This window comes from Corvus hawaiiensis, chromosome 6 (genome assembly GCF_020740725.1).
Source record: "Corvus hawaiiensis isolate bCorHaw1 chromosome 6, bCorHaw1.pri.cur, whole genome shotgun sequence".
In the NCBI taxonomy this organism is placed as follows: Eukaryota; Metazoa; Chordata; class Aves; order Passeriformes; family Corvidae; genus Corvus; species Corvus hawaiiensis.
The window spans coordinates 23,630,068-23,657,934 of record NC_063218.1 but is presented as its reverse complement, the minus strand read 5'-3'; the positions used below and the strand labels follow the sequence as shown (position 1 = coordinate 23,657,934).

The following is a 27,867-nucleotide window of genomic DNA, read 5'->3' as shown; positions in this document are numbered from 1 at the left end:
CAGAGATTTAGGGTGCTGCTTTGCTATCATGCTTAGTCACCCTGACTCTACTCAAGCCATGTCATTCACGCCAGCTCAGCTTCCTCTTTTACTCCTGCAGTACAATCCCCCACTCAGAGACATGCTGCATTTTCAGCATCCACACCTCTAGTGAATTTTAAGTATTTAACTCTGCTCCGCCTTTCAAGATAAGTCACAATTTAATACAACTCCTGATAAAAGTGACAGGCTTTAAGCATAGTGCAGGAGCAGTTGGCTGAGCAGGTGTCAGGCAGGTTCTCCCTTCTGTAGGCCTTAATGATCAGTGAAGCTCTTCTGAGAGAAGCAGGTACTTCTTCCCTTTAAGCCTTTCTTCCTGTTACTCATTTCCCCACTTGGCACTCAAACTGTGGAAATAAACACACACACACACACACAAAAGCTCCTGACGTCACTAGGAGGAGATGTAGCAGTATGAGAAAAGAATTGGTTTTTTGTTTGATTGTTGTTGGCTTTTTTAAATGAAGGGACACAGAAACTGACTTTTTTTTTTACCACAGGAAAGAACCTAAAAGCCCTTTCACCCTCTTTCTATAAGCAAAAGAAAATAATCAAAACCAGAATGCCACAAAACCAGATAACTGTATACATATTTCCCTTTCCCCTCTCGGAAAAAAAAAGACAAGAAAAAAACTCCAAACACAGAAATATGAGTTTAAACATTTATTTAAACAGAAATTCCAAACCACTCCACCCTTTAACCTTTCAATGAAAGATGACGACAAACTAGTTTTCAGCTAGAGTGTCAGAGCAGGCGTAAGTTGTGTTCCACTACAACAACTCAGTAGCAATACTAGCAGGAGACCAACACATATAGAGCTAGCACTGCAAGAAGGGGAGAAGTAAAAAGGGCTTGAAACTGCTCGAAGGCACTTCTGCCCACCTGCCTTTCCATTTTCAGCCCAAGACAAAGGTGCTACCTTTAAACTGCTTTTTTTGTTGCATAGCTGGCTGGTGTGAAATCTGTGGTCTGTAACAGGCACAACCTGGATAGCGTGAATCCTCTAAGGCACATATGAGATTGTGGAGCACAGGGCATCTTCTGTCAGGAACCCTAATCCTCCACTAGATCCAAGGGGAATCCAGTCTGTGCACCTAGCTTCCCAACTGCAGAGCATTGAGAAATGAGGATAGCAGTGCACTGCAGAAGAGCGACTCTCATCAGCTTGGTGCTTGCTTATTGGACATGGCTCAGGCTCAACTTTTCACTCCTCGAAGGCACTGTTTGCAATGTGACCAACGACCCTCAAGCCGGGACCCTGAACTGAGAACTGGCTCCAACACACACGGGGGAAAGGAGAGCAGAGTCACAAGGGCAAACAAGCCTGGCTGTACCTGAGGCTCACCCCCTCCCAGGAGGGCTCTCCTGCCCTGCTTTTGGTACCAATGGACAGGCACACTGGAACGATCCTTGCCCTGGACACTGCATTGGGAAGATGGCACTTGATTCAGCTCCCAGATACTAGCAATGGGCACTAAAGAAGTATTTTAGGAGCATTACGTTACAAGCAAATGGTTTGGCATCCACCTCTAGAGACAAACGGGGAATGCTGGATGCCCCGGAACAATCTCAAAAGAGATCTGTCAGAGGTGACACGATATCCACCTCCAGTAGACCTAAGGCAATTCTAGTAACATGCCATTGATGGGGATCATTTAAGCCTGATGAAATCACAACCCCACTCTCACAGCAAAGGTGAGAGGAACGCAGGACTCCTTAGAGGCGCCATGTATGGCAGGGGAAGCTAGCTGCTCCCAGGGATTCTACCAATCCCATAAGCTTTACTTCACAGTCAGTTTGCTAATAAATTTAAGGGGAATAAAATTAACCTAATTCTCTAACAGAAAATGAGGAAATCTTGAGCATCGGACCATGCCTCTTCCCATCTCCAATTTTCTTGGGAAAGCTTCTCACTTCTTGAAAGAAGGTGAATTCCGGACTGAGATTTGATCATTCATGGTCTTTGGGGAAGGCTACATCCTGTGACCACAGCAGTAGTGACCTATTCTGGGTAGGAAATGGCATTCCAGCTTCATCAAAACACTGAGTGGAAAAACACGGATTCTTCCCACACCCACACAAGAGCGTAGGCACAGGGACTGAGCAGAAGAGAAGCCAAGCAGGGAGCAGCTACAGGCTTATGCCAAGAAACCAGAAACTCTGGCACCCAAACAAAGTTGAATAGCTGGAGCAAGAAACGGGTAACTTAGTCTGAGGCCCAGATGCTTGGCATCTGGTTGGGAAGCAGGTGGTCTGAAACTGAGAACTACAGATCTCATCTCAGACAGTTCCCACTACTGCTACGGGAAACACCTGATTCACTCATCTCGGTGCATTGCCTGGAAGTTGGAAAGCCCTCAGCACCCAGAATACAGCCTTCAAACTCTGTCTCTACAGACCAGTGGACACAGCCATATGGCCAGAAGCTATGCCTCAAGGCCAGGGACATGCTGTCTGCCATTATCTCCCTAAGAGGAACATCTCCACTGCCTCCAGAATGATACGCTCGCTGGTCCCTCTGCCCCTGAGCAGAGGGAAGCAGCCTCACCGGCGGGGCCTTACCATGTGGTAAGGAGAGGATCCTAGTCCTTCACCCCTCTGAAGTGAAGGTGGCGAATCTTAGGGTTCAGCCAGCTTCAGTACAAAACATGTTTCCTCCTCTCATCTAGAGATGCAGTGATGAATACTGGGGTCCCAAAGGCAGCTCCCAGGAAACAGTGAAACAATGAAAGGGCCACAAGCTGCTACTGGAGCCATCGCCATAATGGGGCCGTTCTGCCTCACGTGCAGAACTGACAGATAAGGTAAAAAGAGGAGCTGCTGCTGCTTCAATCACTGAGCTGGCCTAGAGCTCAAGGGCCCTCCCCCTCTCAAACTCACTCCTAGTTCATATCAAACGTACATGGGTGCTGCTCTGGAGCCTCCGGCCTCGCTCCTTGTCTGCGAGTGACCTGACGCCAGAAAAGCCGCTCTCTGCATTCAGTTAGTGTGCTGTGAAGTTAGATGGATCCCAGTGGGCTCAGGAGACTAGAGGTTGGAGCGGCACGAGTCCGTTCCCAGGAGACACCAGGAATCTGAATCCACATCAGGTTTCGGATCCACTTCCATCTCCTCTTTGGTAGTCTGTGTTCCTTTGGAATGAACCTTCACCTGTCAAAACACACAGCAGTTACCCAAACAGCGCCAGGACTAGCTGCAAAAAAGCTAGAAGCTGCACAGTGCCCAGTTTGTATTCTCCACAGCCATTTGTGGCCCTTCGCAACATCTGACTGCCCATCCCTTCTCATCAGGAGAAATAAAGGGAAATCCCAGGTCCCGCAAAGAGTGGGCTATCCTCAGAAGAAACTCTTCTTGGCTTCATTCCTAATTTGCTACTATTAGAGCCTGCATCAGCAGCTTATACAAGAAACAGGCACCATTCTTAGTCCCACCAAATTCTGCTCTGATGGAGATGGCTGTTAAGAGCTGCTTCCTTCTGCACAGCCTCCACAATCTGCAGGAGCATGGTGAGCCCTGAGCATGATGTGCACTCAGGTGACAGATTCTCACCTGCTGCATTTCCTCCATCCTCCTGCAGAACCGCTGGAGCTGGGCACTCAGACGAATGGTTTCCTGCTGCAGTTTCTTCTGATCATCCAGACACTGTAAAACCAGGCCTCGGAGGTGTGTCACCTCCACTTGCAGAGCACTGCACACGCAGCCTGTCCCAGGAGATGCATCCTTCCCTTCACCACACGGCAAGGTTGGACTCAGGCAAGTAGGCTGCAGAGATATGGAAAGAAGTCAGGCCAGGTTTGAGTGCAAGGCCAGGAGTTGTATATGCCACAAGAAAAAAACATGCTCAGCATGTTATCTTGTTTCCCCGCTTGCCAAACTTCTAGCAGCCAGGGTCAACAAGCTACTTCTCCTTCTGTCTTCTGTACAAAGCTGCTAGCTTCCTCCTTTTCCTGGGAAGCTTGTTCCCATCCTCCTATCACCAAAATCCATCTAGTTTACCCCCATTTCCCTAAGCGTAGGATCTGTCTCCCCTCTTGGGACAGAAAACTCCTGGAGCTAGGTAGTCCCACAGGTTGTAATTTTTCAGCAATTTTCTGTATCAATTCTTCTTCCTATCTCACAGAAAATTCTGCTTTCTAAATTTCTATTTTCTGCTAGGCTTCTGAGCCCTTGGCTTCTTTTTTCCAATTGCATTAAGCACATTTTTCCACAGAACTGATCTCATTACTTTAAATCTGACCACGAATCAGCTCTGTGTTCTAGATCCTTGGGAATTTTTCTCTTTGCAGCATCATCTCTGATTATCACCAGCCCTCTTTTCCTCATCCAGATGAATTAGGCCAATCCAACAGTCTCTTCTCAGCTCTCCCACAATTCAAACATTGCCATTTATGGTCCCCAAGAGCTTTTAGCCATGCATTCACTTGGATAACTTTACCCAGGGCTCCGTTTTGGGCTTGTTTAATCCAACAGGTTCCTCAGAGGCCACTTTGAGTCCCTGAAGTTTCTGGTAAGGAAGAGTCTCCTTCTCAGGCTCTGAAGAAGCCATGCTCAGTGGAAAGGGGCTGTCAGGCATGGGGATGAACTCAGCATTCTCCAGCTCCTGGATACACAAAAGCAGCACTGTCAGGACTGCCAACTTCCTGCAGCTCATTTCATCTTCTCAGTCGATGCACCAACACCCTCTTGTGGTTAAACAGGCAGTGAGGCCTTAAGGGCTCCGTACAACACGGCTCTAAGAACCTATCAGAGCATCCCTCAAAGGTGGAAAGGGCCACCCAATTTTCCCAGCCTCGATCCCCATTTTAAGGCATTTCTGAGAAACCGCGTTACCTTCCGCAGCCAGCCAGGGCAGGAGCTGCTGTCAGCACTGTTGCCTCCCTTAGCTTCCGCAGTGCTGATCCAGCCCCCCAGCTCACGATCTGCTTCCATGGTTCCCCGAAAGCCTCCACTGGGATTGGGGGTTTCTGCTTCCTGTTCATTATCCTCTTCCTCTCCTCCTCCAGTTGTGCAGCTCTGAGCCACTAGCAAACAGAAGTGAAAACCTTATACTTTTCCCACCTCTGCTATTCCTGTTGCCAAACCCCAGATGGAACAGAGAAGATGCATAAATTTGTGCTGTATGGTCACGGTGAGAGCACATGCTAGCATTATCTCCCTCAGCACTTTAGCTCCTAACACTCCCTGCAGACCTCTCCACGAGGGCTTGTGTGCAGCAGTCTTCTGCAGTTTCTTGGCCCCAGCCCTCTCACAGGTCCAAGAAATTGGACTCCATCTCTCCAGCAACTACCCCCATAGAGCCCCTTCCCACATCAGTTCCCTTCAGTGAATTCCTCTCAGCTTTTCCTTGTCAAATTGAAGTTCCTCAACCACAAAGGCCTCTCTGCACCCATGTTGTTTCTCTTCTGTTTCAGTTGTTGCTTTCTCAGCTTTGGGCCGTCCCTTCCCATGCATGGCACCAACTAGATTTCTTCCCTTTGAGCTCTTCTGTGAGGCCTTTCAAACACAGAGAAAGCATGCTGCAAGACCAAACTTCATCCACTCAAGCTAACCACTGGATGGACTTAAAACAGAGCTCCCCAGGGCAGGTTACTTACCAGTACCAATGGATAGACCACTGCTGTTGGATCGTATTGTTTTAGAGTTCAACACCTTTTCTGCAAGGAGAGAAGCATGCTTTCAGGTTGAGTGCCACACAGAAAGCAAGACAACTCCTACAAAGCCAGTGTTGCAGGCCTATGGCTCAGAGCAGCTTGCCACATTCCTCCCAGAAATTTGGCCTGTTCCCAAGCAGGATTTATACTCTCAGTCCTGGCAAGGAATATATCATCATACACAAGATCCCAAAACTTCATCCTAAATTTACACTTACCAACAATGATGATGGTGTGCCAGCCACGGCATGACAGGTCTGGAACATGATGCAATGATCCAAATATTGGCCGAGGCCACGAGGTACAAATATCTGAGCCATGAGCTCTCTCAGTCGATGTCATTGCCAGACGCCCATTCCCGCCATTACCCCAAGCAAAGATGTGGTTGTCTGAGGAAAGAGAAATTCAGGGGCTCAATTTCTTCCCTCCTTCTCGGCCTGTAATTACTGTAAGGATCAGTCTTTCTGCTGTAACTGCCATCCCAAAGTATCTAATCCACCAGCTCAGTTTTGACAGTGGGAGAACAAACCAATAACAAACCTAACAACAGCCACCAAGTCAGTACTCTACAGCCTTAGGGACAGCAAATACTTGGGGCTGCACTGGGGCCATTACCAGGGCAAGACAGCCCCAGTCTAGGAGGATTTCTTTATTTCGGCAATGTGCTGCGGGGCTGGTAAAGGAAATGATCAGTGCGAGCCAGTTAACCACTCTGCAGATTAAGTTTAAAATAACCCACCGCAACTTGGCAAAGACCCACTCACCGTCAGTAGCAGCTATGGTGAATTCATCTCCACATGAAACCCTGATCACCTGCTTACCCCCCAAGGGGCCTCCCAGCAGGTTTATTCCCAGGTGCTTCTTATAGTCCCCAACACCAAGCTGTCCGCACTTGTTGGAGCCGAAGGTCAGCAGGCGGCCTCGCTCTGACAGGAAGAAGGAGGAGACAGTCACAGCAAGGGCCCAGCTCTGGAAGCAGCCATGCATACAGAGCACGAGCAGCAACAGCCCATGAACAGGAAGGGCTTTGCTGAGCAGCCAGCCAGGCTGGAAGGGAACGGTACCAGCCAAAAGGAATGGGGTTTAGCCTGGAAACACCTCCCCAGTTCCTTCTCCCACTGCTTCCCTTTTCTGATGCTGGGGGCTGGGACTCCTCACAGCTCTCTGACTGATGTCGCTTGAGCAAAGCCTAAGTTGATCATAAATTATTCCTCTGCTAGCCCAGAGCATGATACTTCCCAAAACTTTTTTCTCCTCTTTAATAAAACAGGAAGGCTGACATTGCTGCTTCAGCTGGCCAGGAAACAAAGACTGCTGAGAAACAGGAATCCTGAGTTCCTGGAGCAGCCATGAACCTTGCTACCGAGAGCAAAACCCCCAGTGTCAAGGGCCAGGCTGAAAGGGCAAAGTTGATGTAATGTAATTCAGCAACCAACATTCAGTTCTTAATGCACAAGGCTCTCACCATCAATAGAAGCTGTGTGTGTCTTCCCTGGAGAAATGGTACGGATCTTGTAGAAGGACAGCTGCTTGGCCAAAGTAAGGGAAGTGGCGTATGGCACCTCACAGTATGTCTGACAAAAGACGTGGGTAAGCACAGAGTGAAAAAAACCACACATTCATCAGCTAAAGCCTACTCAAGCAGGTCCAGGTCTGACCATGACATTAAACCTAGACAGTCCTAACACAAGCATGGTAATGAACTGCCAGAATCCCTATCATTGGATAAGTCACCACAGAGCAGTTCACTGTGTTTTACCTCAGATCTCACATAAGCCCACAGGGCAGACAGAAAACTGAGGAAGAGGAACAAATTGCCTCTTCCCACAATCCCAGTATCCATTGTCTTGACTGAACTAAAGCATTGGCACAAAGCTAATGAACACTTTGTCACAGGACTTCCACTTCCCCATATGCTACTGATTGCTGGGAGCTGATGAAAGGGATCCAAATGCACTTACATCATGATTGATTATCCCTGATGTGCACTGATTCAGGCCCAGCTTGTTGAACTCGTTGAGTCCACATGCCAAGACTTTGCCTGTCTGGGTGAGCAGGAAAGTTCCATCACAGCCACAGTGAACAGACACAATGTTTAAGGTCTTCGGAACATCCACCTAGGTGGAAGAAACACATCCTAAGAAAATAAAAATCCCAACACCTATTACACAGAAGCTGGCACATGGAAAACATATGGGGGTAGAGCAGTAGCACAGCTAGTCTGGACACTATCAATAGCCAACACAGTTATTTTGAATGAAGGTGTAAGAATACCATAAAGCCTGTAGCATATGGAAACTCCGGTCACAGTGCAGAAATTCAAGGCAGACACCAGTGACCAGCACAGGAACCTGAAACATGATGCATGGTCAACCTGGCCAGATGGGGCCTACAAACACCAAACCCAGTTGGGTGAGCAGGGCTGGGTTTGTGGTTGTGCTGTGTGGGTGTGATACTGTGTGATCTGTGTGATCACGGATATTTGGCTTCCAGGCACATCCTTATTTGTTTCTATTTTCAGTTACCCCAGCACTGTATTTCAAGAGGGTTTTACTTTCAACTTAATCTTTAACTCATTATATTACATTCAAAGACTCGCAGCAATTGCACTGCTGTGAGTTTCCCCTACAGACCCAAGGTAAGCCATTTGGTAGTTCTCACTATGATTTCTACAACATTAAGGCAGCATTTCCAGTTCCATCATGGAAATCAGAGCAATGAAGCTCTAAGCTATGATGCTGTTCGGTTCGTGAGTGGTATGACTCTGCCATGATCTCTAGCAGAGAAATGAAGCAAAATGAAGTGAGAAAGCAAAATTAAAACCCTTGCAAACTGGATGATGTCTCAAAAAAACCACCTGAGCCTCAGAGAGATAGTATTTCCAAACAGCAACTCATTTGGATTTATGCCCTTGTGGATTTTGAGTAGTCATAGCCCTACCTTCTGAGGGGTGTAGTGATCTTCTTCTGAATCCAAGCCCAAGCGTCCTGCATCCGTGAAAATACTGCAGTTAAAAATGGCCTCACCAGGTGCCCATATCTAGGAGCTGGTATTGTCTCTCCATAGTCCCAAAAGAATCTCCCTACAGAACTAGAATCTCCCTGCTCCCCTACATCCATCATCGCCTGCCAATCCTCAAGGGAATCCAACCCCACTCACAGAACCATTGCCCTACCCACAGGGAAGCCAAGTGGCAGCCTAGAGCCTTCCAGAGTAAAGTCCTAAGGCTTCAGTCTCCAGTTCCCAATTTTACAAGTAAATAAAGTCCCAAAGAAACAGTGTTTTTTGCCCCCAGGGTATGTACCAGGCAGCCCTCACTCAGGCCCTGCATTACACACCTGCACCAAGCCACTTTCTGGCAGGCATGCCCCAGTGCCCTTAGGGATCAGGGAGACTCTACCTACCGTACTCTCCACAGCCCCACGTGTAGACTTCTCTGTTCCTTGTCAGCACTGCCACGTGGTTATCTCCACATGAGACTTGCTCCACAGCATTGGTAAGAAAGAAATCCAGCTGCAGGGGCTCAAGCACTTCAGAGCCATAAGCCTTGTCAACACCAATGCATCCATAATAGTCGGAGCCAAAGGCATACACCTGGCCCTCATCTAAAGGACATAAAGGAAGCTTGGTCAGCACACAGAGCTTGTGTTAGGCTGCATATTAACTTCTTAGGACATGGTCAGAGCAACTTCTTTTCTGCAGTCACCCTCTTTAGTGCAGAAGAATGTCATCAGGAGACTATGGAGTCCTTTCTTGTTCATGTTAAGATGGATGATCTTACCTGACAACCTGCAGCTACTTCAGTGCCAAAAAATCTTTGGTTGAACCTGCCACTTTCTTTAACAGTAACCCACAAATTGATTCTGTGGCTCCCTAAGTCACTCCTTCCTCAAAATGACCACCTGAGCTTATCTCTGTCAAATCTCTGCCTTTTCAGCACTGGCAAAATAAGCTTGAAACTACCTCGTTGAGAATCATTTGCATGGGTAAAGCGAGAGTCAAATTCTTCTGCAATAGACAACACCACACCTAACACATCTTTTAAAAAGCATGAACAGGGTTAGAACTAGAGACAGCTACCAGGTGTCAAGCATTCTGAATTAAACAGCAAATCCAAGATACACATTCTTTTTCATCACTGGGTGATTCTTTCCCCACGCAGTCCAAAGAGAGTTTCAAACACATCTACATTCTTGACTTCAGGCTTCACTGTCTTTATCTTTAGTACGAGCATGTTTGGAGGCAACACATGCACTGGTAAAAGCAGAGACTCTGCACAGACACGTGGATTTGTGGTCAACACCCAGCTTTATCACCAAAAAGGAGCACATCCTTAGCAAAACCCCATCTTTCTTGGGAGTCAGTATCTTCCTCTGTGTAATAATGTTGAAATATCTCAAATGTTGAGACATAATCTATCCCAAATGTAATAATGTTGATACTATCCTCAAAACTGAGGGATGAGTAGCATATGGGGCTTTCTCCTTTGTGCACAAAGCTGCTTTGCTAATCTGATGGTGAAGGCAAACACCTCCAACAGCTCAGAAAAGTGAAGGGACTTGTCAATGCCTACACATCCATAATAGTCTGAGCCAAAGGACTTCCAGCTCTCACCCGTGATGCACACTGTGAAATCATCTCCACAGGACACCTGACGAATGGCTTTTCCCTGAAGCTTCTCAACATGCTTTGGCTGCCGGTAGGAAGCTCTGTCTCCATGTCCCAGCTGCCCATGTAACTTGGTGCCCCCCTGCATATTCTGCAAGACAGAAACACCTAGTGAGGTTACATTTCCACAATCCCAGAGATGGTGTCAATAGTTAACAGCACCACAAACAAACAACAGAAGACTGCAAGGAGCAAGAGGAAATGTTCTGTCTACTCTAGGGAAGAGACTGCTATCTCTGTGCACACAGCAGGCAATGTTCTCAGTGGCAGCACAGGCTTTCTGGCAGTGATGCACTAACAAGGAGCCATCCAGTCTCAGGACACCAGCTGGTGAGGAACCCCTGCTCCTTTCTGCCAGGCTACAGAACCTGCTCCCTACTGCAGGACTGAAATTCATCCTTAAGATTTTTGAGCTACTTTTGTAAATCCTAACAGCTGCAAAGAAATGCATAACCTGAAACAAACGTCACTGAAGTGGCCTGACATAGCAATTATACAGGAAAAACAAAACAAGTAGCGTTGAAACTGAAACTATTAATTGCCAGCTGAAAGTTTTCAGTGGCTGTTCTTGCAGGAATATCCAGCAAATTAGTCCAAGTTGTTCTCCTATTTGGATCTCTTTCTTTTCTCACTGACTTATCTTCTAATCTATCTTAACAGAGTCTGTATAATCAATACAAAAATCCATGGAAGCCTGGAAATGGAGAACACCTCCATGCCACTGACCATCTAAACCTGAGAAGACTGGATTCAATTGTTTAAAATGCATTATATGCCGACATTTTTTATTCACTTTAAACTATTCCAGAATTTCCAGTCATCATAAAAAGCAGAGTTGTTTAGCATAAGATGCCTGTGCCTTCAGACACAACTTGCCTTGCAGATGACAACTGTACTGCAAAAAGGTCACTCATCCCACCCATTCTGATCTTGAAAAACCCTCCTCAAAAATACAAAGGCCAGAGAATCAGTAAGTCTCCACTGCCTGTCTAGTAGTCAGGAAGGGAATGGAGAGATGTTTGACTCAGTGTTTGGGCCTACAAGACCACCATCTACAAACCTCAAGGGCACAGCAAGTCTCCAAGATACTTCCTGTCACAATGGAAAATGTCTCCCAGAAACACACTTGCCTTGGGAGACTTGGGTCAGCCCCAAATCAGATAGCCTCAGTGTCCACTGCAGTCAGATTTCTCCCTTTCCAAGCTTCCTGCCCATCTGAGTCAAACAGGCTCGTGAATGGTCAGCAGTAGATGTGAAGCCTCCTTTCCCACTCTTACTCGCCTCCTGCAGTTTGTCTCACTTACCACCCAGGTGTAGAGCTCCTTCTCCACTGTCACCACAGCAAAGTGAGTGTTACCAGCACACACCTGGCGCGCGCTGCAGCCACTTTTGATGGCATCCAGCTTCTGGGGGGTGGACTTACCACCCCCCCAAACATACACCTCACTAGTGCGTGAAGTCACCACTGCAATGGGAGCCTCGTTCATGGTACTTGACCTGCACAAGACCCCCCCAAACAAAATACACATGCTTTTGAGTTTGCATTCCCTGTCATCATCCATTTTCCTGCTGTTGTCTAGCAGTTTCCTCTTCACAACCGTTCATGGGTTTTGTTTTCAAAAACTGTTCTTCCAGCAAACTCTGAACAACCCATGAACAGGGACAACTTCACATAAGGTGCTCAGATAGTGTTAGTACTTCCAAGTTTATGAGGAAAAATTGGTCAAACTCTATCTGATAAATACCAGACAACCAGCTATGCATCTCACAGAAGCTATCTGCTTCACAGAGCAACCCTGCTTACAGGTTTGCTGGGAACTGTGGTGAACCTCTGCTATACCAAGTTTTATAGAAGATATTTATATTAATGTAATATTCATCATTCAGACAGTCATATTCCTCCTGCTGAAGGGAATCTGTGTGAAAGGAGAGATCTACTTTACAATTCAGATATGTAGGCTGTGAAGACTACATCCTCAGTAGGACAGATTAGAGCTGGATGGGACTTGCTGAGGTACAGCTCCAGCCATACAAATAAGTAGGATATAAAAGGCAGAGTAAAACACAGGACAAGCATGCAACAACTGTGTCAGATTTCTAGCATTCAGGGAACTTCTAAACTACACTATTCCATTAAAGTTGTCAGAGGCTGACAGTCCCAGTTCTTCTGTGGGGAGCTGTTCTCTCCATGCTTCCTTTCAAGCATGTCTAAATAATTACCTTGGTCGCTTATTTGGCCCATTAAGCAGCGTGACTTTCTCTTCCATCTCCCTGCCAAGGGAGAAAAAGCATTTTAGGAAACAGCAACATTGCTCTATGCAATATACTGACAAGCAGCACACACAGAGTGTTTTCCTTTCCAATAAAATGCTGCTGCCTCTTGGAGGAAATGTGGCAGCTGTTTACCAGCTCACAGCAATACAAAGTAAATAGGGCAGAAGTAATGTACCACACAGCTAACAAACTTCCAGGAGAGCTGAGGACAACAAACTACGTAGGTATAAAAATGTGGCCAACCAATACCCATATTGCACAAGAATAACCTTAAATGGCTAAATATTATCAGGATTTGGGCTTTTACCAATGCATACAGCAAGACAAAACTCAAACTCTGCTGATCATCATGCAAAAGAGTATTGATATAAAGGACTAAGTCTGCTGTTCCCAAAGAAACCAACATGGGACAGAAACAGCCCAGAATTATCATCCACCTTTCATGACAAGATAGTGCGTGCAGGCTGATGGTCAAACTAAGCTAAAAATGGACCACTTTCAATGCAAGTCTCTCCCAAAGAGGAAGGCAACAAAAGGAAAAAGTGAGGGTCTCTATACTGAATGATCCATATATTTTGAATATATATATTCAAAATGGCTTTTTCCAATGACTACAAGAGGATCTCTGTGACTCTTCATTCTCAGAAATTTGAAGAGTAGAAAGCAGCATTCCTCAGAGTCTCAGAATGGAATACCTCAAGGTTCTCAATACAACAGCTTCTAAGGATGCAGAAACCTTTCCCATGCACCAACAGAACATCAGATAGAAGACAAGACTGCAAAAATGCACTTTTGCCCTAAAGAGAATGAAGTACTTAAATAACTGCCTCACATCAGACTAAATTCACTTAAGGACATTGCTATAAAAGCATAAACACCACCAGCCTGCACAAACCCTCCTGTTTTCCCTGTCAGCCATCCAGGTTTCGAGCAAGACCATCTGATTACCTCCTGCGTTTGCTGAGAAGGGGATGTTCAAGCAATTCATCTGCAGTGGGTCTCTTTTCTGGGTCCTGAAAGAAGGAAGCAACAAGTAATTCTCTGCGAAATACTCATCATCTACAACAAAATCTTGGGGTAGAAGACCTCATTAAAGCCTGCATGGACCTCTTTCCCTGACTCCCTTCAGAAGGGAAAGGAATTAATTCAAATATTTAGAATGAATAGGGATAAAATACTACAGATGTGCAGGAGGGACTTGCATGCTCCAAAGGTATTAATACTATGTTTGCTTTCAAGAAATCAATTCCCTACAGAAAGCCAGAGCCTTAAGAGACTGCACTGACGTGATGCTCCTACCTCCACAGCACTGCATTAAAAAATAATTGCTTCTGCCAGCCCATTAAATACTTGTGAACAGAGTAAACCCAGCACACCTCCAGAGCCTGCAGGACTGAGACAAAGCTTTCAGAGGACTGGAGAAAGTCCATCCTTAGAGATGTCTCAGGCCTCACAAAAATTACCCTGCATCAACAGCTCACATACTGAAACAGGCATGTCATTCCCCTTCACCCCTGAGTTCCACAGCTGAGACAGCTGGGAAAGGGTATCTGAAAATTAGAAAGTATCTCACCCACCTGATCAAGGCAGGAGTTTACCATCTGGATCAGCTCCCAGGAGTAGACAGTGGAATCAACCTCCATGGCACGATTTCCCTGTACAATCTTCACACAAAGGTTCAGGGGATTCTAGGCAGAAACCAGACATAATGGAACCAGAACAATGTGTCCCATGGGGAGAGATGCTATAGGCCACCATTATTTTCTTCCTCCATCTCTGATCAGGACACATCTCTCTTCTTCCCTGCCTAGCAGGTTCTCCAGAAACCTAATAACAATTCCTGCAGAAATGGTACCTCTGGTAGCTAGGACTTAGTGGCAACATCCAGCTTTTCACCAAATTCTCTAACAGTGCAGGGAAAACAGGCTTCTCTCTGCATGAAATCTCCTATGCTGCATATTGCCACTAAACACAGCACAGCAGCAAAGTTGCTAGGTCCTCAAGAGCCACCACAAGAGAAAGTCAGGCAAGGATGGTATTTTCACATCATGTCTTTCAGGGTTACAAAATCTTGCCTATGGCAACTAGCAGCTTTTCCCATGACATGGCACAAGCTGGCAAATCACATGTGTCAGCCAGCAATGCTCCTTTCACCCTCCCTACGCCAGCTTGACCAGACTTCTCTTGCAACCAAGCTTTGAGAAAGAGCAAAAGGATTAGGTCCTATGAAATCTGAAGGCTGGAACTTTTTGCTACAAACTGCTACACAGAAAATTCCCAGCTAGTAATGCTAAAAGAGCAAAAAGACTACACGGTCACAAACCTCCTCCTTGTAGTCAAAAGGATACTTCATTCACAATCATGATACAAATTAGCACAGTTATTATTCTGCAACTAGTAAACCTGGGCTGAAGACAAGAGTGGGTTTGGCAGAAGCCAGACAGGCTGCTGCATGAAGGCAGAAGGGAAATCTGCTTGAAGGGTAAGGGAAATTATGCATCTTCTCTGACTATAGCTGTCACTCTCAGGCCACTGTTTTTTTTAACTGGCAGATTTAAACAACATTGAAAGAAAAACACAGCTGACGAAATCTATGAGCCAAGTCTGAGTCTTAGGACAATAAAAAAATAAGGTTATTCAGTCCATAATGGTTTGCAGACTTACAGTAGCATCAAAGGTCCTCTTCAGAGTAAGCAGTTCAAAGATGACACAGCCCACAGCCCAAATATCTGATTTGAAGTTGTATTTCACACCCTGGCAGAGTTCTGGGGACATGTAATATGGAGTTCCCACCAGCTAGGAAAAATAACATTTAAAAATCAGAAATGATCCAGCAGCCTTCAATTCAGGAGCTCTGTACCCATTACGTTCATACAGAACAGAGCTAGACACTGCTCTGACACAGCACTTGAAGTGATATACCTCACTAATGTGCTGGAGGGATGGGAACAATAAGCACACTTCTTCCCCTCTCATCCACAAACCTGTCTTTCCCTGAGCTTCCTAAAAGATCCTAGACACCTCTCTTCTCATGTACCTGATGTAGTACATACTTCTCAATAGAGCAGTAGTCACAAAAACGCAGCAGTGACTTTCCCCTCTCTTAAATACACATCATTTAGAGGTAATCAGGGCCTTATGTACTGACATGGAAATCATCCCACGAGGCTGAAGAAAAAGGGATCTAGCAAAGCTTCCAAATACAGGTGCCAGACCTTAGCTATGGAGCCACTCTGATCACAAGATACTGCCAGGACAAAGGCTGCTCTGTCTCAAACGAAAAGAAGGGCTCCTTTTGGGTCAGTATGTAGAAAGCTGGCTTGAGTCCCACCCAACAGGCTTTCCCTTCAGAAGTGGACTTTCCTGAACGATTGTTTTGTGTAGAACAAATATCCCCGCCACACAAAAAATCCAAAACCGTGCATGTAAATACAGAAGATCTCCCGGGTACTGCAGAAATAGTGGCTTAACTCAAAGTCACAACAAGGAGATGCAGAACAAACATGATAAAAGATTTAAGAATGGAGCTTCCAGATGAATGGAGCTCACTCCTTAGAAAGAAACTAGACAGCAAAATAAAATGAGACAGAATTTAGAAAAAGGAGAAATATTTATAGATGACCTCTTTTCAACTCTCTCAGCAAAATTCCAAGGACTACAAAGCCTGCCCTTCATCAGACTCTGCTAGTACACTGTATATCAAATGGGTGCATTCAGAATCTGCCATCTCCCTCCCATTTTCTGTTACAGAGCGTGACAGAGTCCTGGCCCTGGGAAGGTTTAGAAGCCCTAAGAACTGGAGTATCACATGGAGCACTAGGACACTGCACCTAAACCTTTTTTAAGCAAAGGATAATGTAAGATTTCTGTAAGATACAGATTATTTTCCATATCTTCTTGGGTAAATGGGAGAAAGAATGATAAATTAAGAAATCAGTGTTTAGTAAGCAAGATGTGAACATTCTACAAAATCACAATTTGACTGCTACAATTACAAATACTGACAATAACATGTTTTGCACTCATTTCCCAAAAAAATGACTTCCAGTCTGCCACTGGTCATTAGGTTACAAATTGAGCAACTAGACCAGAGCATAGCCAGCAAAAAAACCCCCAAAATATGGTGGAAGGTGTGTAGTTCAAAATTTTTTGTATGTGAAAAAGGAAAAAACAATACTTGCAGGTATAGTAGGTATAGATGAATACAGACAACACAGGCAAAAACAAACCTGGAAATTCATAGCACAGAGCAAACTGCCTCTGAAAGCCAGAAGGCCACGAGAAGTGTGTCAAAACAGAAGTGGTTCTGCTGCAGCCCAGCCTAGTGATGGCTTTATGCAGTAGCCTTGAGTTCCCACTTACAGAGGAACTGCACAATAGTGCTCATGTTCTGGAAGGGGAGTGGCAAATATTTAACTACACATCCTAACAGAACACCAACACCTGGCATCTAATCGAATAATACAGCCTGGTAAGGGGAAGTGCGAGCTGGCTTGTGCACCAAACTATAATAAAGGCCTTTAGCAGATAGGAAGCCCAGACAGTGTCTCCCTTTCCAAGCCTAACACTCACCAGAGAAATTAATGGAGCTGAGAAATCCAAGCTGAACCTTTTAGGTGCCTGCAATACAGCTTACCCTGTGTCAAAACTGGCTGTGAAAATGCTTTCTGGCAGGGTCTGGAACGAGGCCAAGCTTGACAGCCTTCTGGTAGAATTAATCTCTCCTATAAAGCTTTGCCCCCCTTTAGGAACATTACCAATAAACCATACACCTGGTTCCCATAAGAAGCACAAGTGCCTTTCTTGCTTCTTCACAGAGCCTGGATATTAAAGAGATATGAGACATGCCTATGGCACAGCGCAATGTCAGGCATGCACATCCAAGCTATCTCAGATCCGCCTGAGGTAAAATTTACCTGTTAGCACAGCAGCATGACAAAATTAATTTAATATGTTAAGCTGGACTTAACTAGCCCAGAGGGAGAGCGCTGTTCTGATTTGACTATAATGCTGTCTCTGTCCTTCAGCTAGCACTGCCTTCGCATTCACAGATTCAGTTCCATGCCAAAGGGAAAGAAGAGTAGCGCTCTCTAGCATGGCTACGCTAGCTCTAGTACAATTCTATTCCCACAGTGGCACCTATCTTTAGTCTACTGCTGCTTTCCAGAGAGACAGACCTCCAAGAGGTAACCTGGGAGCAAATATAACTGCAGGCTGCAACACATCAGCAAATATGCCAGTTAGTGAGACAAAGTTAGGAAGTAAAGTTGTAGCGAGGTGGGTGTTGGTCTCCAAGTAGTAAGTGACATGACAAGAAGAAATGGCCCCAAGTTGCACCAGAGGAGGTTTACATAAAACACTAGGAAAAATTTCTTCAGTGAAAGGGTCAGGCACTGGAACAAGATGCTCGAAGAAGTAGCTGAGTCACCATCCCTGGAAGTGTTCAAAAAAACACGTGGATGCAGCACTTGGGGACATGGTTTAGTGGTGAACACAGCAGTGCTGGGTTAACAGTTGGACTCAATGACCTTAGACGTCTTTTCCAACTTTAATGCTATGATACCATAACACCGAGGGAAATGGAGGGGTGAGGGAAAGGAAAGTAACAGAAAACAAGCAGCAAGAATGTACAGCGTCCCTGGTCTTCTGCAAGACATGCAAAGATGAAAGAAAAACACAACTCGGTTTGCACACAAAGATGGCAGATACTCACAGTCTCAGCCATAGAGTACTCAGAGTTCAGCTTCTTTGCCAATCCATAGTCTCCCAGTTTAATCAGGTTTGCCTTCGTTAGAAAGATATTTAATGTCTTTATATCTCTGAAACAAGAAAAAGAAATTCAAACACTCAAATACACTTTCAGATTTCACAGTTTTCCATGCATTACTACACCTTCCCCCCAAAATGAGCTACTTGCTACTCTGCCAGCACTCTGTAACACGCACATACACAGAGCTCTCCAAAGGCAATTTTGCCCCAAGTACTGGGGGCAACTGCAGTTATCCATGTTTTATCACATTCCCCACACAAACACAACACAGTTTCAAAAGCTCAGGCTCCAGACACCCATGTAAAGGCCGCAGATCAAAGATAGTTCTTTCCCCCCCTCTCAGTTTCTTCTCATATGAAGGTCATTGAGCAGATCTTATTTTTGCTAGTTTTATAAATAGACCCAAGCCAGGAGTCCCTGAGCTCACTAAAAACGTAAGTGTAAGTATGAATATGTACGTCTGCAAATATAAACACATACACAGAGGGTGTGAAACAGATGTCACTCTAGAACTTAAGCATAATGTCCTTACCCCTCAAGAAGTACTCTTTATAACACAACATAGGATTCTAGTCCATGAGTTGGTTGGGCTGATTGAGAAGGCTTTAAGTCTAGGTTGGAAGGGGGAAGGAGATAAGACCAGGCTCACTAGAGATGAGGCTGTGGGCTGCATGCCAGTGTTGGGGGTGAAATCAATAGCCCAGCTGAAGTGCATCTGCACCAATGCACACAATGCAGGTAACAAACAGGAGGAGCTGGAAGCCACTGTGCAGCAGGAAAGCTGTGACACGGCTGCCATCATGGAAATGTGGTGGGTGGACTTGCACTATTGGAGTGCTCCAATGCAGCTCTTCATAAGGCACAGGTGAGCAAGGAGAGGCAGTGGGGGGTGGCTCTGTACCTTAGGGAGCGTTTTGACTGCACAGAGGCCAAGGTCAGTGACGATATGGTTCACTACCTATGGGTGAGAATCAGGGGGAGGACCACCCAACCAGGATGAAGAGCTAGATGAGATTCCATAAGCAGCTGGCTGAAGTTTCATGATCGCTAGTTTTTGTGGGAGACTTTAACCTGCTGCATGTCTGCTGGAAACTCAACACAGCAGAGAGGAGGCTGTCTAGGAGGTTCCTGGAGTGTGTGGAAGATAACTTCATGACACAGCTGGTTAGCAAGGCTACCGGGGCAGTGCCTGCTATTTCTGAACAGACAGGGGCTGGTGGGAGATGTGGTGGTTGGAGGCTGTCTTAGGTAGCAACCATGAAATGACAGAGTTTTCAATTCTTGGTGAAGTCAGTAAGGGGGCCAACAAAACCTCCACCTTGGAGTTCTGGCGGGCAAATTTTGGTCTTTTTGGGACACTGGTTCAGACAGTCCCTTGGGAAATGGCTCTTAAAAACACAGAGGTCTAGGAAGGCTGGACATACTTTAAGAAGGAAATGTTAGAGATGCAGGAGCAGGCTGCTGGAGAAGCTGGCCGCCCATGGCTTGTATAAGTGCACTCTTTGCTGGGTTAAAAACTGCCTGGGTGGCCAGGTACAGAGCATAGTGGTGATGGGTGCCACATCCAGTTGGCAGTCAATCACCAGTGGGGTTCCCCAGGGCTCAGTGTTGGGGCCACTCCTGTTTAATATCTTTATTGATGTTTTGGACGAGGGGATTGGGTGCACCCTCAGTCAGTTTGCAGACAACACCAAGCTGGGCAGGAGTGTTGATGGGCTGAAGGCTAGGAGAGGCTCTACACTGGGATCTAGACAGCCTAGATCGATAGGCTGAGGCCAACTGTAGAGGTTCAGTAAGGTGAAATATCAAGTTCCGCACTTGGGCCACAACAACCCCAGGCAGTGCTACAGGCTGAGGGCAGAATGGCTGGAAAGCTGCCCAGCAGAAAAGGACCTGGGGGTGCCACTTGACAGCAGCTGAACATGAGCCAGGGTGTGCCCAAGTGGTCAAGACGGCCAATGGCACCCTGGCTTGTATCAGAAAAAGCGTGTCCAGCAGGACCAGGGCAGGTATTGTTCCCCTATACTCAGTACCGGCAAGGCCACACTTCAAGTTCAGTTCTGGGCCCCTCACTGCAAGAAAGACATTGAGGTGCTGCAGAACGGCTGATTCTCTGAACAGAGCTGGTGAAAGGTCTGGAGCACAAGTCTGATGAGAAGCAGCTGAGGGAGCTGTGGTTGTTTAGCCTGGAGAAAAGGAGGCTCCACTGAGACCTTATCACTCTCTACCACTGCCTGAAAGGAGATTGCAGCAAGATGGGGGTCAGTCTCCTTTCCAAGGTGACAGTTGTCACAAGAGGAAATGGCCTCAGGATATACCAAGGGAGGTTCAGGTTGGACATCAGAAGGATTTCTTCACTGAAAGGGTTGTTAAGCATTGGAACGGGCTGTCCAGGGAAGTGGTAGAGCCACCATCCCTGGAAGCATTCAAGAAACAAGTAGACATGGCACTTACTGCTATGGTTTAGTTGACATGGTGGTGCTCAGTTGGACTCTTCAGATCTTGGAGGTCTTTTCCAACCTTAATGATACCATGATTCTATGACATACTGTGCCCAAGAGATCAAAAGGCTGATGGCCACAAATACCCCCAACTCCAAAACTCACTGAAAACACTCTCTCCCAGACAGAGTAATCTGTATGTAGTTTCACAGATCAACACAAGAGGCTGGAAACAGAGAGGAAGCCCCTGCAGCATGATATGTTTTTCATGGCCAACACTTCATAGCACCCTTAACACCCTCTTTTCCTGACGTACCATCAACAACTTCCCAGTGTAGATCAGGAAAACATCAAGTAAAGCAGCACTTTGCACTCATCCACTTGGGGCATCGCAAAGTTCTGGGTCACTCTGACAATGTCTGCAGCAGAAGGAAATCACTGCAAACATTTAAATAATTGTTCCATTCGTTATTGTGGAAGGATTTGGGGCCACACATGTCCAGAAGTGATAAGTAGGAAATCACTGCAAAGCAGGACAGACATGACATCTGCTTTAGGCCAAAAACTTAGGCACTACTTTGCTGAGTGTAGGCTACCAACCCCTCATTAGCAAGGCTTGCCAATTACTAAAGATTCAGAATGGCAGCAGCCAGGACGCTATCCTACAGAAAATATCCTCACCCAGCTATGCACATAAGTTAGTGCAGCACACGATCCAACTGTGCTGGAAGTGTCTGTCTACACGTGCAATACTCCCCAGAACATCACAGCCTCCTTGAAACACACGTAAGACATGAAATTTACTGCTCCCAAACAGAAAACGGCAACACAAAAAGGTAAATAGCTACACATTAAAATCTCAGAATAACTGTCAAAATTACCACTACAAGTTAACAGACTGTACTAGGTCCTTAAGCAACAGGCCAAAGAAATAAGATTCAGACAAATGCAGGACAAATCTTCACATGGGTTATATTGCAGCAATGGACAAATGCAAAGTCTTCATCACTACTAGCCTCCAGGAATTACAGAATGATGTACACACTGGATTGCAGCTATTAATTGTGGAACAGGTCGGAAGTACCTTTGGCCTGTGGTAACTGCTCTTCCTACCCACTTTAACAAACATCATTTATGTGCTATAGCAATAAAGGGCAAATTTACTGCCTTCCTATGTGGATAAACTCTTTGTTCACACAGCTGCAGTTCCATTTTCAAATACAAGATTTCCTGCACATTTATCACAAGATGGTTTCTAGCCCAATAAAAAAAGGATACTTAACATCTAGGAGATCCTATTACACTTTGGAGAGAAGGTTGGCGCTTGCTTTAAACAAAGAAACAAAGGAGTTCCTCACTCACCCCATGACCTGCACTGGTTACCTCAGCTTTGCTGCATGCCACACTTACCTGTGAAGAATTCCTGCTCGATGAATGCAGCTCACTGCTGATGCAATTTGAAAGAGATACCAAACCACCATCTGCATAGGTAGGAATATAAGCATTACGTGAGGCTCGAAAAAAATAAAAAAACATAAAACCCTACCTGTCCCTGTCACACTGAGGCACAGCAAGAGGGCCTGGCCATACCATTTAGATGCTCTTTCGGGAGTATGAAAATTTTAGAATTTCCTGGTTTGGAAATCTCTAAAAAAGATATTCCAATAGGTAAATTGTTCTACTGCCATTTGTAGTGTCTGTCCTGACAAGTGCCACAGATTTAAGTGAAAAGACTTAAGAATGACAACTAATGACCACTTGGGAAACATCTACAGTTGTGCTCTCCAAAATATGAATTGTGGCCATTAAATACTCTCCATAAGCCAGAAAGTCTTAGAAGTCACTATATAAGACAAGTAAGTGTAATCATTAATCAGCTCAGCATGCAGTGAAAGCAGACAGCAGAAAGTACGTTTAAATAAAATAAAGACAGAAAAAGAGAATAGTAAGACAGATTCAAGGAAATTACTCAAAAAACCCCCTACAAAATGATTAAGAAGGGAGAGAAGTAGAGTGCCCACTAGGAAGAAACACAGAAAGAGGTTTAAAAGTTAAATGTTTGCCAAGATGGTAAGGTGAAGAAAGCCAGCTCTCTTTCATTATTCCTCCCTTGGAACTATGTACTGCTTATAGACAGTTAAAATAAGTTTTGGATAGTCCATAAATGCTTACAATATTGAACCAGGAGGATGCCAGCCCCCAGATAAACACAGAAATTCCCCACCATCACAATGAAAAAAAATTTGAAGAAATACTCAAATAACCCTACAGATCCCCAGAACATTAAGCCAGCCCTACTGCTCCCTCAAACCAGTCCAAATTACCTCTTCTTCAAATAACTTGTCTTTCTGTCGCAGAATCTTATCGTAGAGGTTCCCTCCTGAAATTATAAGTGAGTGAGAAAAACAGAGGTTCATCTTAGTTAATGGCAACAGTTACTCTGCTCAAGTGCTGCTGGGAATACTCAAATCCCCTAAGAGATCTGATCAATCACTACAGCTCTCTCTCAGCATTCTTCACTTAAACTGGTCATGCATCCACAAAACTAAGTTCTTCTTCCATCTAAGAACTTCAGTGGTGTAATCAAGGCTAAGCAGAGATGAATCTTTAACAGCACCCTTTAATACTCTCTGCGAAGCAAATCAGTAAGCTCTGCCAGCAGTCTCTACATTTTACTTACTTTTTTAAAGTTTTTCTTGGGGCATGTAAACACGCATTAACTTACACCAAATCACGTGAGATTGTCCTGTTCAGCATTATATATATAGATAACACATTAAAAAAGAGAAAGAAAACAATTTTAAGGTCAGAGTAGTCCCTGAAAGCACAATTTACTGTCTTTTGCTACTTACTGCCCAGCTCTGACTGGCCTCTCCTTTATCTGCCCTACCAAAAACATTGGTGCAGAATTCACAAAGCACTGACAACAGCAGTACCACTAACAGAAGCCTGAAATCAGCAGAATCTTCAGGGTGCCCCATGACTTCAAGACAGCAGACTGAAAATCAAGGAGAGCTAAAAGAAATGATGCTGAGGGCTGCAGGTAGACATACTCCCTGTCAGATCAGTATCCAAACAGTAAATCCCAAAACTCTGATCACCTCCTGTTGCCATTCCAATTCCCAATTATCATATATTATGTCCTAATTGTAATGGATCACCAGGACCATTCCCATGGTGCAAGACAGCTTTTGGCTGTATGACTTCCATGGGCCTGTCAAGTGATAAATGTCCAAAACAGGCTGCAATGACTCTGCTGTCTACTTGAGGGACTTAATTCAAACTTCCATGTTAGGAAGATTTTTCTAATTGAGATTCCCCTCTCTTAATTTCTTCTCATTCAGCCTTGCTGTAACTTCCCAACATTTTTTTTTCTGCCTTACATTCACATTTACAAATTAGCTACAAATCACTCTTCACATTCACAATTTAATCAAAGTATTTACTTCTGCTTCTTCTTATAAATGTCTGCTCTAACCATTCAAACTTTGCAGGCTTTTAGTCAATTGTGTTCTTCATCTCTCTTTTTTTCCCATCTTTTTTGCAGCTTTTCTGAACCAAAGAGCAGCCAAAACGATAGGTACTAAGTTACCAAAATCCTACACAAGAAGACAAGTTAGGTCTTGACTCATATAACCAATACATATAACATGTGTCTATGCACACATGTGAAAACAAAATTAATTTAGTATTTGTTTTATCTAATCACATCTAACCTTCTGACATAGATTATTCTCTTTTCAATTACAGTATTTTATAGGATATTTCTTCCCAAATATATTTCATTTGTATTCACTGATGTTATCCCATGGCAAATCCAAGTCTTACAGTACCATGATATACACACGGAACTAAAATCAATAACTTGGCTTCTTCTTCTGTAAAATAGGGGCAACATTTACTGAAACTTGAAATTCTTTTCTGGATCTTCAGAAGAGACAAGCCAATTAAACAGTAAAACCTTTGGATTCTGAGGAATGTCTGACAGTGACTAGTCCAGTCTTACTTTAAAAATTACTCACAAATTATCTTGGGTTTGTACACTGAAAAAAAAAGCCAAAGAAACAACTATTAATGCATTGGCAAAACCACTACATGGAAGTCCAAACAAGATTTCCTCTTTCTCATGTCCCTTGTTCTGTACCATTCACACACATTCAGGCAACACCAGCTATACACTCATCTCTTGGTTATTATCCCAAAGCCAACAGAGGCATTTACAAATGTGCACAGACATCAATACTACGCAGCTTTTCTCTATGCTCTCCAACAAATTTATAATGGCCTCAAGCATGCAGTCTTTCCAGGGCAAGTAAGTAACTCACACACAGAGAGAACCCCTAAAATAAAAGGTGCCTCAAAGAGCTAACATTCCCCTATGCTCACACTGGACTCCACCCTCCATAACAACAAAAAGCAGAGAAGAAAAAACGGCTTTGGTCAAGCTGTCAACCAGGGTGTCTGACACCCTTCAAAAAGACTTTGCATAACTCTGTTATGCTCTCCAACCTGTTCCAGTGGAAGCAATCTGTTGTATAAGGTGATCACAACATGATGATAGCCTTTTCCAGCAAAAAATGTTTCTACCAATGAGCCAAGGCTTAATGCAAGCCCTATACAAACACCACATACTTAGCCTGGGGAGCTGTCCCACTCACTCAAACAGGAACCACACTGAAGTTCTAGGCACGTATCCTGTTCCAGCAGTGTAAGCTGTATATGGGCTCCTCTTCCTGCTGTCTAAGAGCAGCTGCTAGTCAGAAGCTCATACCAAATCCTTCTATTGCTCCATCTGAGCTACAACTGTTTCCCTTGCAAGCTCCAAACACCACCATCTAAGCTACTCTTGGACAGAATTTCAAAATTTTCTCCACCACCAGAAGGACCAGGTTTGTTGTTTGTGTTTTTTTAATAGTAAATGTAGAAGCTGAAAGCAGAAGGCAGGAAAAAGCCATAACTGCAGTGTACCAGGAGATTTTTAAGCTTTGATTTATAACTGCCAAATTATAAAACTATTTAAGTGACAGTATTGAAAAAACAGCCCAGCTCTGTACTCATGGTCTTTTCCCACTGCCCTCCTAAAAGAACACAGCAAGGTGCACTAGAAGCATTTATCACCAAAAACCCACTCCTTCCAGTGCACAAGCCTTTCAGAAAACTCAAGAAATCGTCTACTGCATAGACTACCTCCACTAGCAGAAGTGAACCTAGCCCTACTGGGCTTCCTTTTTTAGCACCTGAGACACAAATCAAAAGGGTTCTCAGTCCCTTCTTCAGGAGCTACGCAGCAGAATTCACCTCTACTCTTCTGCTCTCCAGATGACACCCCAGAAATACTTGCTGCAGGTTCTACAGGAGGGTGACCTGGACACATGGCAGCTGCCTCTTTATAAACGGGAGTAGGGATCTCACCATTACAGTACTCCAGCTCAATCAGGAGCGTGGTGTTATCCATGAAGTGATTGTAGTATGCGATGATGTTTTCATGCTGCAACAGGGCCAGGATAACAATTTCGTTCAAAGCATCACGACGCTCCTTTTCTGACAGCCGGGTCAGGTCCACCTCTTTCCACACTACAAGTGAGTCATCCTGAAACACAAAAACATCTTTCAATTAAAAAGACACTGTTATGAAGAAAACAGTCTGTGCCTTTACAGCAGGAAATTAAAATATCAAGAAAAGCAAAAGACTTTCCTGTCTCTTACAGATTTCAGACAAATATTCTTAACAACTTACATTTTGAGGTTTGTTGTTTGTCATTAAAAATAGCAACGGCCTGAAGCCATCTTTCTAGCTGGCCAATACTCACTTTGGGAAAAAAAACCAAAACCAAAACACCAAACCAAGGGAAAAACACAGGGTCTGTTTTATTTCAATAAAGACTAAACATACTCCCGTTCAATAAAGGGACAACATTGTATTTTTAATCCTGTAACTGTAGGATAGTGTACAAGACCATAAGCTGTTACAAATATTCAAAGGAAAAAGCATAGAGAAAAAAAAAAAAAAAACAAAAAGCAAAGCAAACCAATAAGGAAATAAGAATTAATTTAGTTTGCCCTTATTAGGCCCACACACATTGTCAGCCATGCTATGAGTGACCTCTCAAGCGAACAGTGTTCACTTATTGCCCAAGCCATAACACCTCAAGATGGCCAGAAAAAAAACTGAAGAACTTCCCTTTGGAAATAAATCAATTATTTTTCCTTGACAGCCGCTAAAAACTACAACTACAATTGAACTGGATGGTATTAAATGAGTTGGGAGCAACGAGAGGAGTGGCTTTTCATCCAGTCTCCCCTGATTACATTGAAATGCTGAGTACGTGAGCGAGTTACCTGTATGAGATGACCCCATGTCCTCTGTGACTGGAACAAAACATAGAAAAATGAGTAGTCTACTAGCGTCAGAAGAATCTCCACATCTCCCTGCGAAACTTCAGGGGATCCAGAGACTGGCAGTACCCAAACGTGCCAAAACCCAGACCCTGCACCCCTGGACACTGAGAGCTGAAGTTGTCACTTCGTGTCCGAGCTATTCTCAGAGGGTTCCGGGGGATGTCATCCTGGGGGCTGTCAGTGTCACTCTGGCAGCTGTCGGTCACCCCAGGGGCCGAACCCCGCTGCGGCTCCTCAGGCACCGGCGCCTTCAAGCACCGGCCCCTGGCGGCGGCCCCCGCCCACATCGGAGCGGCCCCGGGGCCCCTTGGCGGGGGCGGCGGAGCGGGGCCCCTCTCCCGCCGCCGGGGCCGCCTACCTACCTCGGTGCGGCGGTACAGGGTGGCCTCGCCGAAGGCGCCGCGGCCCAGGGTGCGGATGGGGATGTAGTGCAGCTCCTCCTGCTCGCCGGGCACGCCGCCGCCGCCGCGGGAGCCGCCCCTGCCCGAGGACTCGTTGCCGAAGTCGGAGCTGATGGAGTCGCAGTGCCGCTCGTACTCGCCCAGCGACATGGCGATGGCGGCCCCGCTCGGCCCGGCGCTCCCTCAGCGCGGCCCCGCGGGCTCCATGTCGGCTCCCGACGGC

At 45.3% G+C, this 27,867-nt stretch overlaps 1 protein-coding gene across 2 annotated transcripts; it reads right to left on the bottom strand.

The window, feature by feature from the left end:
* Positions 1 to 689: 689 nt before the first annotated feature.
* Positions 690 to 27,867, bottom strand: NEK9 (NIMA related kinase 9). 2 transcript variants are annotated; one of them, XM_048307699.1, is made up of 23 exons: positions 27,606 to 27,867; positions 27,184 to 27,213; positions 26,257 to 26,434; positions 23,169 to 23,224; positions 22,255 to 22,325; positions 18,347 to 18,452; positions 15,298 to 15,429; positions 14,211 to 14,321; positions 13,582 to 13,646; positions 12,580 to 12,630; positions 11,664 to 11,856; positions 10,306 to 10,450; positions 9,096 to 9,296; positions 8,632 to 8,678; positions 7,653 to 7,808; positions 7,157 to 7,265; positions 6,456 to 6,617; positions 5,910 to 6,080; positions 5,635 to 5,694; positions 4,871 to 5,061; positions 4,476 to 4,640; positions 3,590 to 3,802; positions 690 to 3,190 (listed from the first exon to the last, which is right to left on the bottom strand). In XM_048307699.1, exons 1-23 carry the CDS (start codon positions 27,792 to 27,794, stop codon positions 3,068 to 3,070), a joined length of 2,925 nt encoding a protein of 974 aa, XP_048163656.1. In that variant the 5' UTR covers positions 27,795 to 27,867; the 3' UTR covers positions 690 to 3,067. The 2 variants fall into 2 exon arrangements, with proteins under 2 accessions (XP_048163656.1, XP_048163657.1); XM_048307700.1 differs by lacking the exon at positions 27,184 to 27,213.

Excerpts from the sequence above, each read along its gene's own strand:
- NEK9 (XM_048307699.1), bottom strand. The coding sequence starts at position 27,794 with ATGTCGCTGGGCGAGTACGAGCGGCACTGCGACTCCATCAGCTCCGAC. Across the intron at positions 6,618-7,156 it reads ACACACAGCTTCTATTGATG|AGCGAGGCCGCCTGCTGACC; the intron begins GTGAGAGCCTTG and ends TCTTCCTGTCAG. Across the intron at positions 3,191-3,589 it reads GGATGGAGGAAATGCAGCAG|GTGAAGGTTCATTCCAAAGG; the intron begins GTGAGAATCTGT and ends GTGTTTTGACAG.